This window comes from Aquarana catesbeiana, linkage group LG04 (assembly GCF_042186555.1).
Source record: "Aquarana catesbeiana isolate 2022-GZ linkage group LG04, ASM4218655v1, whole genome shotgun sequence".
Lineage (NCBI taxonomy): Eukaryota > Metazoa > Chordata > Amphibia > Anura > Ranidae > Aquarana > Aquarana catesbeiana.
The window spans coordinates 367,171,724-367,184,810 of record NC_133327.1 but is presented as its reverse complement, the minus strand read 5'-3'; the positions used below and the strand labels follow the sequence as shown (position 1 = coordinate 367,184,810).

At 40.3% G+C, this 13,087-nt stretch overlaps 1 protein-coding gene across 1 annotated transcript in view; it reads right to left on the bottom strand.

Moving 5' to 3' along the window:
• The window catches only part of NR2E1 (nuclear receptor subfamily 2 group E member 1), a 93,319-nt gene that overhangs the window by 47,039 nt on the left and 33,193 nt on the right, over window positions 1-13,087 (bottom strand). Inside the window, exon 2 of the mRNA XM_073627038.1 lies at window positions 10,688-10,833. Within this exon, the coding sequence (XP_073483139.1) occupies window positions 10,688-10,833 (146 nt within the window). The remainder of the gene's footprint in view (window positions 1-10,687; window positions 10,834-13,087) is intronic.

Sequence of the window (13,087 nt, the reverse complement as noted above, 5' to 3'; positions counted from 1 at the left end):
GTGGGGGTCCTCCCCAAAATCCATACCAGACCCTTATCCGATCACCCAGCCCAGCCGGTCAGGAAAGGGGGTGGGGACAAGAATCATGAATCATGAGGGAGAACTCCACGCCAAATTTTAAATAAAAAACCGGCATGGGTTCCCCTCCGGGAGCATAACAGGCCCTTAGGTCTGGTGTGGATTTTAAGGGGAACCCCCTATGTCGAAAAAATAGCGTGGGGGTCCCCCCAAAATCCATACCAGACCCTTATCAGGTCCCCCCAAAATCCATACCAGACCAGCAGCCCGGCTGGTCAGGAAAGGGGGTGGGGACAAGCAAGCGCCCCCCCGAACCGTACCAGGCCACATGCCCTCAACATGGGGGGGTGGGTGCTTTGGAGAAGGGGCGCCCTGCGGCTCCCCCTCCCCAAAGCACCTTGTCCCCATGTTGATGAGGACAAGGGCCTCTTCCCAACAACCCTGGCTGTTGGTTGTCGGGGTCTGCGGGTGGGGGGCTTATCGGAATGCAGGAGCCCCCTTTAATAAGGGGGCCCCCAGATCCCCGGCCCCCCACCCTATGTGAATGAGTATGGGGGTACATCGTACCCCTACCCATTCACCTGGGGGGAAAAAGTGTCAATAAAAACACACTAGACAGGTTTTTAAAGTAATTAGGCAGCTCCAGGGGTCTTTCTTCTTCAGGGGTCTCTTCCGACTCCTCTGCTCTCTCCGGCCTCTTCTCCCACTCTCCGACCTCTTCTCCCGCTCTCCAGTTCTTCTCCCATCATGCCCTGGGACGTCACAGCCTGGGGCATGATGGGACTGTGACATCATAAGGGGCAGGGTCACCGGGTGACATTACCTGGTGACCACGCCCATGCCTATATAAGTCGTTGCGCACCACGCACACGGCATTACAGTGGGAGAGAGCGTCATGTCAACATTGGAAGAAGAGAAGAGGGAAGAAGATGACGGAGAAGACCAGGCCAATGCTAGTAAGAGAGCGGCAAAAGAGCAGAAGATAGTGGAGGCGCCCGGCAGAAGAACTGGAGAGCGGGAGAAGAACCGGAGACCGGGAGAAGAGGCCGGAGAGCGGGAGAAAAGGCCGGAGAGAGCGGAGGAGTCAGAAGAGACCCCCGAAGTCGGAAGAAGACCCCCGGAGCTGCCTAATAAATTACTTTAAAAACCTGTCTAGTGTGTTTTTATTGACACTTTTTTCCCCAGGTGAATGGGTAGGGGTACAATGTACCCCCATACTCATTCACATAGGGTGGGGGGCCGGGATCTTTAATGAGGGGGCTCGTGGATTCTGATAAGCTCCCCGCCCGCAGACCCTGACAACCAACGGCCAGGGTTGTCAGGGAGAGGCCCTTGTCCTCATCAACATGGGGACAAGGTGCTTTGGGGTGGGGGGCCGCAGGGCGCCCCCCTTCCCCAAAGCACCCACCCCCCATGTTGAGGGCATATGGCCTGGTACGACTCAGGAGGGGGGGCGTTCGCTCGTCCCCCACCCCCTTTCCTGACCAGCCAGGCTACTGGTCTGGTATGGATTTTGGGGGGACCTGATAAGGGTCTGGTATGGATTTTGGGGGGGACCCCCACGCCATTTTTTCGACATAGGGGGTTCCCCTTAAATTCCATACCAGACCTAAGGGCCTGGTATGCTCCCGGAGGGGAACCCATGCCGGTTTTTTATTTAAAATTTGGCGTGGAGTTCTCCCTCATGATTCATACCAAACACCTGTCAGCAATACTTGTCGCTCATCGGGAAAGGAAAAAACACATTTTACCTTTCCCGATGAGCGAGCCAGCTCGACTCTGCCTCCCGCGACTGGGCTCACAGGTGTCAATCCCGCGGATAACAGCGGCGAGATTGACACAATATCACGGTCATCTACTGTAGGAGTACTTGAGGCTGCTCTTTGTCTAGTCACTGCAATTATTTAAGGCTATATTTATTTAGAAAAGTTTTGTGTATCCCAGAACAGTTTTTGAGATGATTTGTATTAGTTACAAGCATTTTTAACCATTTGCGCAAAAATTAATACACCATACCTTAAATTGTAACAGTTTGAGAAAGATAGTTTGGCAGTATAATGGCATTGAATGTTTTAAAGCTAAACTCCTGGCATAAATAAAAGGCACACATTAATGCAGCTCTGTATTTAGTAATACATTATTACATTTATTTTTTTAATGCAAGCAGGGTAAGTACCTGAATTTGATTTGATATCGGCTTGTACAGCACAGCTCAGAGAAGGGGAGGGAGAAGCAGTACAAAGAGCTAATTAGGTGTGCTGCAGTACAGGGTGTATGCTGATAGGAGCAGAAACGGGTAATGCAGATGGGAAAAGGATTTCTTTCCTGCCAGGCAACTGTGCTATATGGCAAAGCTGTGTAATTTTCAGAACTGGAAGAACAAAAACACCAACTCTTTGGTAAGTAAAACAGCTCTCATTTATGTAAATCATCTGTTTTTAGTTGTTTGCCTGAAGTCAAGCTTTAAGCTGTTTTTTCATGAACTAATGTTCAAAGACCCAGTATGACAAAGTTAATTGTATTGGTTCTCTGGTCTCTTAGTCGTTATCTCATGAACAGAAACCCAGTAGGCTAAGTAGATGGGACTCTCAGACTTCTCCATTGTGCTGGCGCTCTAGCCCTCGGCACCCTTACCCATATCTGGCGGAACTGCTCACTAATAAATATTTTTGGGGTACAGATTGTTAATTTAATAAAAAAGATCATTATTGTGACTCTTCCACAGGACCCCTGGGTTATTTTATACCCCAGTACTCCCATGTCTGTTCCCACATATAAGAAAATGAAGAAAGCCTCACCTCCTAAATGCAACTACAAGTCCTTAAGTATTAGAGGACAGCTAGACTACCACCTGTGGCCAAATAGATATTGCAAGTAGACTAAATACACCCCATGGAGAAAATCTCTATCTTAAAGCAAGCAAACTTTTATAAAACCTGGGGGTGCTGGCTACATTTTAAAACTCAGATTCCAGTAGATCATTGCTGGAGACAGCCTCAGATCTTTTTTCACAGTAGAACTTATTATATCATAAACCTTCTGATATAATTACGGCTCAGCCCACTTCACAAAGGCCATACCACAACTGGTGAACCAGCCCTTGCTCTTCTCTCCACTTGTTAACCTTAGGTGGTCCTACTATTGATGCTTTTTTTTTTTTTAAATCATGTTTTATTGCTTTTTTAACTTACAACTTTGAAAGTTTATAAAATACCAACAAACCATATATTTTCTGAATTATTAACTATTTTATATTTTATAATTTGTATATCTAGTTTATTTAATTCTATTGTTTGTTTTTTCATTTAGCTAGTTTCATTTCTGATAATCCTGAAGAAGTGCAAGGCGCGCAACATGTAGAGCCTAAATCATCTAACTACTTAGCCTTTTTTTCTGGATCCAAATATGATCATGGAATGATTGTTCTTCACTTCCAAGTTTCTACACATCTTTCCAGTGGCTTTGTACAGTATGAATTATATAACTCTGTTGTACTGACCTCTCAAATGTGGATAATTTAATGTATTTTTTCTATATGTATTAATAAACTTTATTATATATTTACTACCTATTGGGTTGTGCCTAAGAAGTCCAAGCCTTCTATTCCAAAAATGTTTTTGTCTCAATTAATAGGATGTGGCACTGTTCATTTTAGAAGTATCCACAGGACCACTCTGTGCTGATACAACCAACATTGTTCAATATATTTTCTGAAAGCACAAAACCAGTAGAAAAAAAGAAGGTGCTGTTGATTTTGGTTATTGCGCAATAGTTGCATAAATATTTTTAAAAACAATATTTTCTATAAAAATACAGCACAACATAACAAAACTCCTTTCAAAGATACTCAAATATAAATAAAGTAAAAAGGTAAGGTAAAAAAATAACACATAATTGTAAATTTCAAATTGTGCTTTTCTGTGAAATGAAGAAAATTGAAAGTATGCAAAGCTGTAAATAAGAAATAAATACTGATAAAAATCTGGAGGTTGGCTTCACAGTCACTTATGTCTTGTGGTACTTTCCAATCAAGGCTTTAAAAAAGAGAAACCACTGTGATGTTGTAACAATCCACTACAGAGTACATGCACTAGGTACACTAGCACATGTGTGCCTGCCAGAAAAAGGGGCCTTTAATGTGTTGGTACACCGCATTTTTTTCAGAAATAGATTGACGACTTGTCAGGTGCTGATCACAACTATTCATGATTCAGCAGGGTCTGGCGGGACGCTTCTACTATAAGCTCATTGTCACTAAACCAACTATGAGCTGATAGCCTAAGGGAATTTAATTGCTGTAAGCGTTATGGTGCTGGTCAGCTGGAAGCATTTCTGTTCTGCCATAACCTTTATGCCAGTGGCAGTAAAATGGTTAGGCTGGCCATACATTAGTCAATTTTTCTCATTTAGCCAGCAGGTTGAACGAAAAAAATAAGGGACCCAATTCCCCCATCCACACATTTGACGTGGATGCAGGATTCCTCCCGGCTGTGTCATTGTATTCTAACCGTGGGACTCCCCTGCTGTCAGAATACACTGATCAGCACTGCAGGAATTGCATACCAGTGCTGATTAAATGGGAATTTTCCAGCAGGACCGTTCGTAAGACGTTGAAAATAGATTTAACAGGAATAGCCATAGATGGATCAAAATTCAGATGGTAGCTGTTGAACCTGTCCAATTTCAATCCATGTATGATCGGCATAAGACAGAGATCACCCCCACCCCCATTGTATTTTTTTGTCTTTATGTGTACCTTTCCTATTTGAATATATTGCTTGCATTGTATGTAAGACCTGTAATATAATATTACTCTTATGTTTTGCTTTATGAAACTACATTATCTTTGATGTATGTTCTATTTTGTGTATAGATAAAATGTTAATAAAATGTTATTAAGAAAGATCATAAACTAATATATAACTATCATTTATATACTGGTTAAAGAGATCATGGAATCTACTTTGAGCAATCAATAAACCAGCCTCTGTTAGGGAAGCATAAAAATGTGGAAGCTTCTGTAAAACAAATGTGCAATATAGCTATCTTTTTTAAAGGTTCTAAAGTATATTTATATACACTCGCAATGAAAAATGAGTCACCACACTTGTCTTTTTGTGTAGTCAATTGTGGAAGTAAAAGGCTGACTATCATATCATGATGCTTTTCTTTCACTATTAACCACATTCACTATGCCTGAAACAAGAGAAAAACCTATTGAATGTACAGCAAAATAAAAAGCATAGCTCTGAGCACATGTATCACACAATTTATTGCTTTATGTGGATAAATGTGCCAAGTTCATTTGGAAATGGCATTTCGGTCATTGAGACACTCTGCTCTGTAAAACTAATTTCCTTTATAAAGTTATTGGCTGTGAGTGCTAATGAGCAATGTGCTGATTTGTATTGCAAGCCTTAACACTTGGATGTCTATGATGAGAACCTAGTAAGTTAGGCACATTTACTCATACCACTCTATGGGGGTTTTTTACTAATGGCAAATCCACTTTGCACTGCAAGTGCACTTGAAAGTGCACTGAAAGTGCACTTGGAAGTGCAGTCGCTGTAGATCCGAGGGGGACATGCAAGGAAAATAAAAAACAGCATTTTAGCTTGCACACGATTGGATGATAAAATCAGCAGAGCTTCCACTAATTTCAGATCTACCCCTTAGATATAGAGCGACAGCACTTCCAAGTGCACTTTCAAGTGTACTTGCAGTGCAAAGTGGATTTGCCTTTCGTAAATAACCCCCTATGTATCAAATACATTTCAAAGCGTTACTAAGGTCCTGTTCACCCCCTTTTATGATGACTGCATAAAAAACACATCTTAAACGGAAAAGGGCCAACCCTAAAAATCCCATTCTATATTTTTATACCAAATATCATCTCAACATGTTTGACGTGTAAGGGAAATCCAATGAATTCCCATTTTGGGTTCCTGTAAAACTCCAAATGTTAAAGTAAGGGACTGAGAGAAAGAATGATAGTAAATTTACCCATTCAGCTCCCAGGTATTTTCACTTTTGCTATGGGCCTTTTGATTTGGCAAAATTTTGTCATAACTTAAGATTACAAAGGAATTTACATATTGTTTTTTTTTTTTCAGTATAAACAAGGCTTTTTAGGCTACATTTACATGGATATAAAAATGTCACTGATCTTATTACGCATATTTTTTCCTAGCACAAAATTTCTGCATAACAATCAGTAAATACTTGCGTAAAACTATGCTGTCTTTTTTTTTTTTTTTACAGTACATGTAAACAAATGTCCTCATATGCAGATTTTTAAATTTTGTGTTACAGAACTGAACACAATGCATATTTATGCACCTGTGTGAATGTCTATATTGAAAACAATGCAGCTGCCTTCAGACCCGTAAATAAAAAAAAGCTTGTACCTACATGGTTTTTTTTTACAACTGTGTGAATGAAGCCTTATTGCCTAGAAAAAGAACGGTTTTATTTTCTATGAAATCTATAGACAAAATATGTAGCAAAACATTTATATCATTTGATTAGTGTTACTTTTAAAACAAGTGTTCCTGCCAGTAAAAAGTGCACGTTTATTCTATAAATTCCCCTATGTATAATGACACTAAAGTTTTGTATATATTACAAAACAAAGCAAAGTTATTCACAAATTAAATAAACTTTTTTTGTGCTTTTTTGACATGCATGTCTAAAAAAAGTATTTGCCCCCTTTCTGATTTTTTTTTTTTTTTTGCATATTTGTCACACTTAAATGACTCAGATCATCAAACAAATTTTATTATTACACAAGTATAACCCGAGTAAATACAAAATGCAGTTTTTAAATTATCGTTTTATTTATTAAGGCAAAAAAGCTATCCAAACCTGCCTGGATTTATGTGAAAAAGTAATTGCCCCTTAAACCTAATAACTGGTTGTGCCGCCCTTGGCGGCAACAACTAAAATCAAGCGTTTGCGATAACTGGCAATGAGTCTTTCACATTGCTGTGGAGCAATTTTGGCCCACTCTTCTTTACATAATTGTTTTAATTCAGCCAAATTGGAGGGTTTTCCAGCATGAACGGCCTGTGTAAGGTCATGTTACAGCATCTCAATTGGATTTAAGTCCAGGCTTTGACTAGGCCACTTGAAAACCTAAATTTTGCTTTGTTTGAAACATTTGTAAGTGGACTTGCTGGTGTTTTGGATGATTGTCCGGCTTTATAACCCAAGTGCACTTGAGCTTGAGGTCACGAACTGATGGCCAGATGTTCTCCTTTAGGATTTTCAGGTAGTGCTCAGAATTCATGGTTCCATCAATTATGGTAAGTTGTCCAGGTCCTGAAGCTCCAAAGCAGCCCCAAACCATCACGCTACCACCACCATGTCTGACTGTTGGTATGATGTTCTTGTTATGAAATGCTGTATTAGTTTTATGCCAGAGGTAACAGGACGCACGCCTTCCAAAAAGTTATGTCTCATCAGTCCACAGAATATTTGCCTAAAAGTCTTGGGGATAATCAAGATATTTTTTGGTAAATGTGAGATGAGCCTTTGTGTTCTTTTTGGTCAGCAGTGGCTTTGGCCTTGGAACTCTCCCATGGCTGCCATTTTTGCCCAGTCTCTTTCTTATTGTTGAATCATGAACACTGATCTTACCTGAGGCAAGTGAGGCCTGCAGTTCTTTAGATGTTGTTCTGGTTTCTTTTATTAGCTCCTGGATGAGTCGTCGTCATGCTCTTGGAGTAATTTTTGTAGGCTGGCCACTCCTGGGAAGGTTCACCACTGTTCCACGTTATCTCCATTTGTGGATAATGGCTCTACCCATGGTTCACTGGAGTTCCAAAGCCTTAGAAATGGCTTTGAAACCCTCCCTAGACCGATACATGTACATTACTTTGTTTCTCATCTGTTCTTGAATTTTTTTAGATTGTGGCATGATGTGTGGCTTTTTGTGATCTGTTAGCATGGTTCACTTTGTCAGACAGCTTCTATTGATGTGATTTCTTGATTCAACAGGTCTGGCAGTATTCAGGCCTGGTTGTGGCAATTGAAATTTAACTCAGTTTCCAAAAAATTGTGGTTAATCACAGTTCATTCATGATTCAGCATGGGAGGGGGCAATTACTTTTTCACATAGGGCCAGGCAGGTTTGAACAGTTTTTTTTAAATAATTTAAAAACTGCATCTTGGACTTACTCGGGTTATCTTTGTGTAATATTAAAATTTGTTTGATGATCTGAATCATTTAAGTGAAAGAAATATGCAAAAAAAAAAAAGACAGGAAGGGGAAAAATACTTTTTCACACAACTGTATACAAGTCAAACTTTCCCCCACTGAACTACTATGAAAGATTCAGAAAGTTACAATGAAGAAAAAATAAGATTGCTTCATTATAACTCATTTTGATGTTTCCATTTGTTATATTGTTATACGTTTTAAGGTTGCACTATGTTGATGGTAATTTCATTAAAAGTTCATCTAAAGCCGAAACTTTTATTTAGTTTTGGATAGTGTAGGCAGGGCATGATTACCCCATTCGTTTTATGTGTTTCTCTTCATGTCAGAGACAGGAAATGTGAAGTGGCAAATAGGAAGTGAAGGAAACTCCCCCCCCCCCAGACTTCGTAGTTGTCACCAGAACAAGGTTTCTAAAAAAAAAAGTTTTGGCTATACAATATATGCTTAAAGCAGGGCTCAAAATTTCAAGTCCTGAGCTACTAGTCAGGCCTTAAGAGTTACTCGCCACCAGTTGCCCCACCAAACCCCTACCCTGCCTTGCCCCTAATTTCACCCCTAAACACGCCCTCATAAATGATCATATTTTATTTTTCACAGTCAGATCAATGAAATATACTTGCCGATTGCTGGTATTGGTTATTTTTATTTTTTTCCTTATTCAGTGTAATAATTACACTGAATAAGGAAAAAATAAAAATAACCAATACCAGCAATCAGCAATCATATTTCAATGATCTGACTGTGATAAATAAAAGTGTAAAAGTGTAAAATATGATTGTCGACTATAGACACTGTACACCTCATTACTGCCATGTAAAGTAAAAAGCTACCCCATCTGGGCCCCTCCACAATTCACCAACCTCAGAGGAGTCTTGATGGCCAGGTACCTGTCTGTAGTCACAGCCAACAGACTAAAGTTGGAGCTTTGGGTCAGAACCAGAACAAAGCAGGCCAAGAACAGGCATCTGTGGAAGTCAGTCTCAAAACTGATGCTGATGGCGAGCAGAAAGGCGAGCAGTCCCACCGCTATATCAGCCACTGCCAACAAGACCAGGACATAATTGGTGGCATTTTTTAGAGTGCTGTTGATGGCCACAGCCCAGCAGACCAGGGCATTCCTCACAATGGACGGGACTGTGATGATCACCTCCAGAGCAATGTAAGGGGCACTTTTTGTCATTTCCACTACTGGTTGAGAAGATCACATCAGGAGACAGTTGGAGGCATGTGTGAATGGGAGGATGGATCCCCTTCTAGGAGGGCTCATCAATCAATTAGCTGATCAGAGCCGAGCAGCAGGAATGCAGCTCTTTATGTAGAAGGTGCCCAGCTGTCACAGTCCACGCAGGAATGATCACAGCGATCCCATAATATGCAGCTAGATCCCCTGGATCTGGGCTCTTGGCACCATGCCCTCTTCCTCACGTGTCTCTAGAGCTCCAGTGGGAGGGCAGGTGAGCCACCTGTGCCACCTACTACAAGAGGACATCACCCAGATCACAGGGGAGGCGACCCACCATCCAGGCACTCACAGCTGGACACAGGGCCAGCCAATCTGATCCAGAGCAGCTCCGTGCAGACACACAGATGCATAGACCAGTGCTGCACACACATAGGACACCCCCCTTCAGTGCTATATGCCTTTCCTATAGGTCACCGCAGCCCTTACAGCTTCTATACAACACCCAGATTACACCTTATTGTGTGGAGAGCGGTCACATCGTGATTACACCGATCTGAGATCACAGACTCCAATCATAGCACACTGACTGACTGCCTGATCCTCCTATACTCCCACATCACCAGAATCCTTATTTCCACTCACCAAATGCGAACAGGTGAGTGGAAATTTTGAGGGCTGGCTTAAAGTGTTACTAAACCAACAACAGTAAAATCAGTCTGCAAATGCATTAAAGCATGCTTGTTATACTCACTGTGGAACCTAAGGGGTTAATCCTGTGCATTGTGTAAAAAGGCTGTTTTGTGCTGTCTTTTCTGAACCTCCCCTTCTTCCACAGTCCCCAATCCATCTGCTAATAGTACAGAGCCCTAGGAGCACTCTGCACATGTTTGGTGTTTATTGCTAGAAAGTTTTTTTTCTTGGGAAAGTGTGTGTTATCATCACAGAGCTAATCAGAACTGTCCAGACAGACAGTCAGGGGTCCTGCAGCCTCATAGGACAGTCAGAGGAGAATTAAAACTCTTCTTACAAGCTTTAACCAGACACTGATAGAAGTCACAAGACTGTTGTATACTGCTGATGAAAAAAGGTATTTAGCTGTTTATATTTACTAAAATGAATTGCATTTCCAGATATAGTGAATGCAGGTTCCTCAGTTTAGTAACACTTTAAGGAACATACTGTATGTTCTTCTAGTCATATTTCTAATTAAACATTGCACATACAGTATATCTACATGCATTTATTGACCCATGACAAGTGCTCACCTGATTTCCAGATTTGCACACATAAGTCCTGTTCCTTCTAATGCTCCTCTTGAAGAAACCAGAACACCCATCACAAGCATAAACTCCATAGTGTTTTCCTGAGCTGCGGTCCCCACACACTTTACAGGGAATGTCCAAGATTCGACCTGTGTGAAGATACAATAATATTATCAGAAATCTAGAAATATTGTCTTTTTCTCATAGTGTTTATTGCTAAAATCATTGTGTATTCTTTAAGTGTTGCTACACAAAACTAGAATGTTTTATACATGAGCATTTTTCATGAGCAAGTTTCAGCATTCTGAGTCTCTAAAACCAGGCTCCAGCATTATTTGTTAAACCTCAAAGGAGAGGAAATTCCTCCAAAGTGTTGGAATGCCTGGTTGTCACTAGGGTCACTAGAACTGTTACCCAACCGGATGATTTCCACTCTATGCCTGTTCTGGTGACAACCCAAAACTTGGAGGTTTCTGTTACTTTCATTCTTGTTGAAAATGGGACAAATAGAGAGGGTGAATCTCCTTAACTGGGACACAGACAGCAAAAAAAAAAAAAAACCTGATAGGTATTCTAATCTTCTTCATGAAAAATGTTTTGCCTTTAGTAATACTTTAACTAAAGATGTTATCCCAATAGTACAGTATGTAAGGACTTTGATTATCACAATGTCGGCCCATAGAAATTGATTACACACTAGTTGACTTCCAGCAGAATTAGGTTAAACTTTTTTTCCATTACTCTGTAGCAGCCTAGACTTTCTAGTATCTAGGATGCCTTGTCTTACATTTTATTTGTAGTTCTCTTATCTTGCTGAAGTAGTACTTTAATGCCCTGTTATTTTTAAACTAGCACTTCAATGCACAATTATATTTAGACCAGTACCTCAATACCCAGTTATATTTAGACCAGTACTGCAATGCTCAATTATATTTTGACCAATACTTCAATGCCCAGATATCTTACTTGGTAACAGTTTAGCTTTGAACGAATTATTGATTTGGGTTCAGTATTGCCCAGCAATGTATGGCTGCATATCTCTAACACACCTATCAGGACCATATGGCCAGCCCATCACTCTCTCCAACATTTTCACAATGTCAAACATGCTTGTTATCCCTTTAATTTTGAACCCTTTACCAAAATGTATATTGGCTTTGCTTAACCATATGTGGTATTATTTTGCCACTGCAGGGTCTTTACATTTAAGCTGTAGTTCACTATAGAGTCTACCTTGTACTTCACTCTTGAATACTCTACATATACACAAAACAAGCTGCACCTGTGAAAAAGACTGCATTTTTTTAACTTAAGCCTTCATTGTTGGCCTTTGACAACCAAGGTCAAACATAGACTACCTTTTGTTGTGTAGGTGTGGTATATAAAGCATAACAGCCCACATCTGTTTATGTGACCATATGCTAAGCTTATTAAAACAGTTAAGGTTATGATTATGCATGACTGTTCCTTCACTAAGGCTGCTGCCCCATCTCTTTCAGGTGCTCTCTAACAATACTTATTAATATTAGACACTTGTAGTGTTAGGACAATAGGTGGTATTTTTACTATGCACTGTAGTATGCAAAAGAAAAAATAACCTATTATTTATTTTCATAGCTGGTTACTTTACTATGTGATAATGACTTTTAGGCCTTGTTCACATGAGAGGCAGATTCTTGCAGATACTCAGCCTGTGCAAAGAAATGACAGTCTGAAAGCTGCCTTAGCTGACCGCAAACTTTCAAATGTAATTAGCGGGAATGCTTCAGCAGTCCCACTATTGTTACTCGTTTTTATTTATTTTTAATTGTAATTTTATTATTCCATACGTTTTTTTGGCTCTGCGTAACTTCTGCATACTTTCAGCTATTTAAACCATTCAACTTTTAAAATGTTCAGCTCTTTCAGCTAATGATGGGACTTCTTCAACTTTTTTTCTACTATTTATACTTTTTAAAATATTAAGCTTTTTAACACTTATTTTAACATTGAAGTGAATGAGAGCATGCTTCGAATCCTTAAAATCTTCTTCCGCTCCCAAAAGTTTCAGCTCCTTCATACTTTCACCTACAGACGCCAAACAAACTTTAAAATGTTCACAAAATATTCAGCTATCTGGCTATATCTTTTCAGTTTGATGTCTTTTACAGTTTTTGTGAAAAAGCTGTTTAAGTTTAGATGATCATTTCAGGAAATTTTATTGATTAAACAGAGTGTGTATTGGGCTGCTTAGAGTGGATTCCCATTCATTTTCTCCAGGAAATGAATTTTCTAGTTGCACATGATCTCCTGTTCCTAACTGCTGGTAATCGCTCCATGTGTGATTACATGAAAACACCTGCGGACAGCTGAAATCACTATCAGCCTGTCCGCATCCACCTATGAATCATGCCACAGGGATAA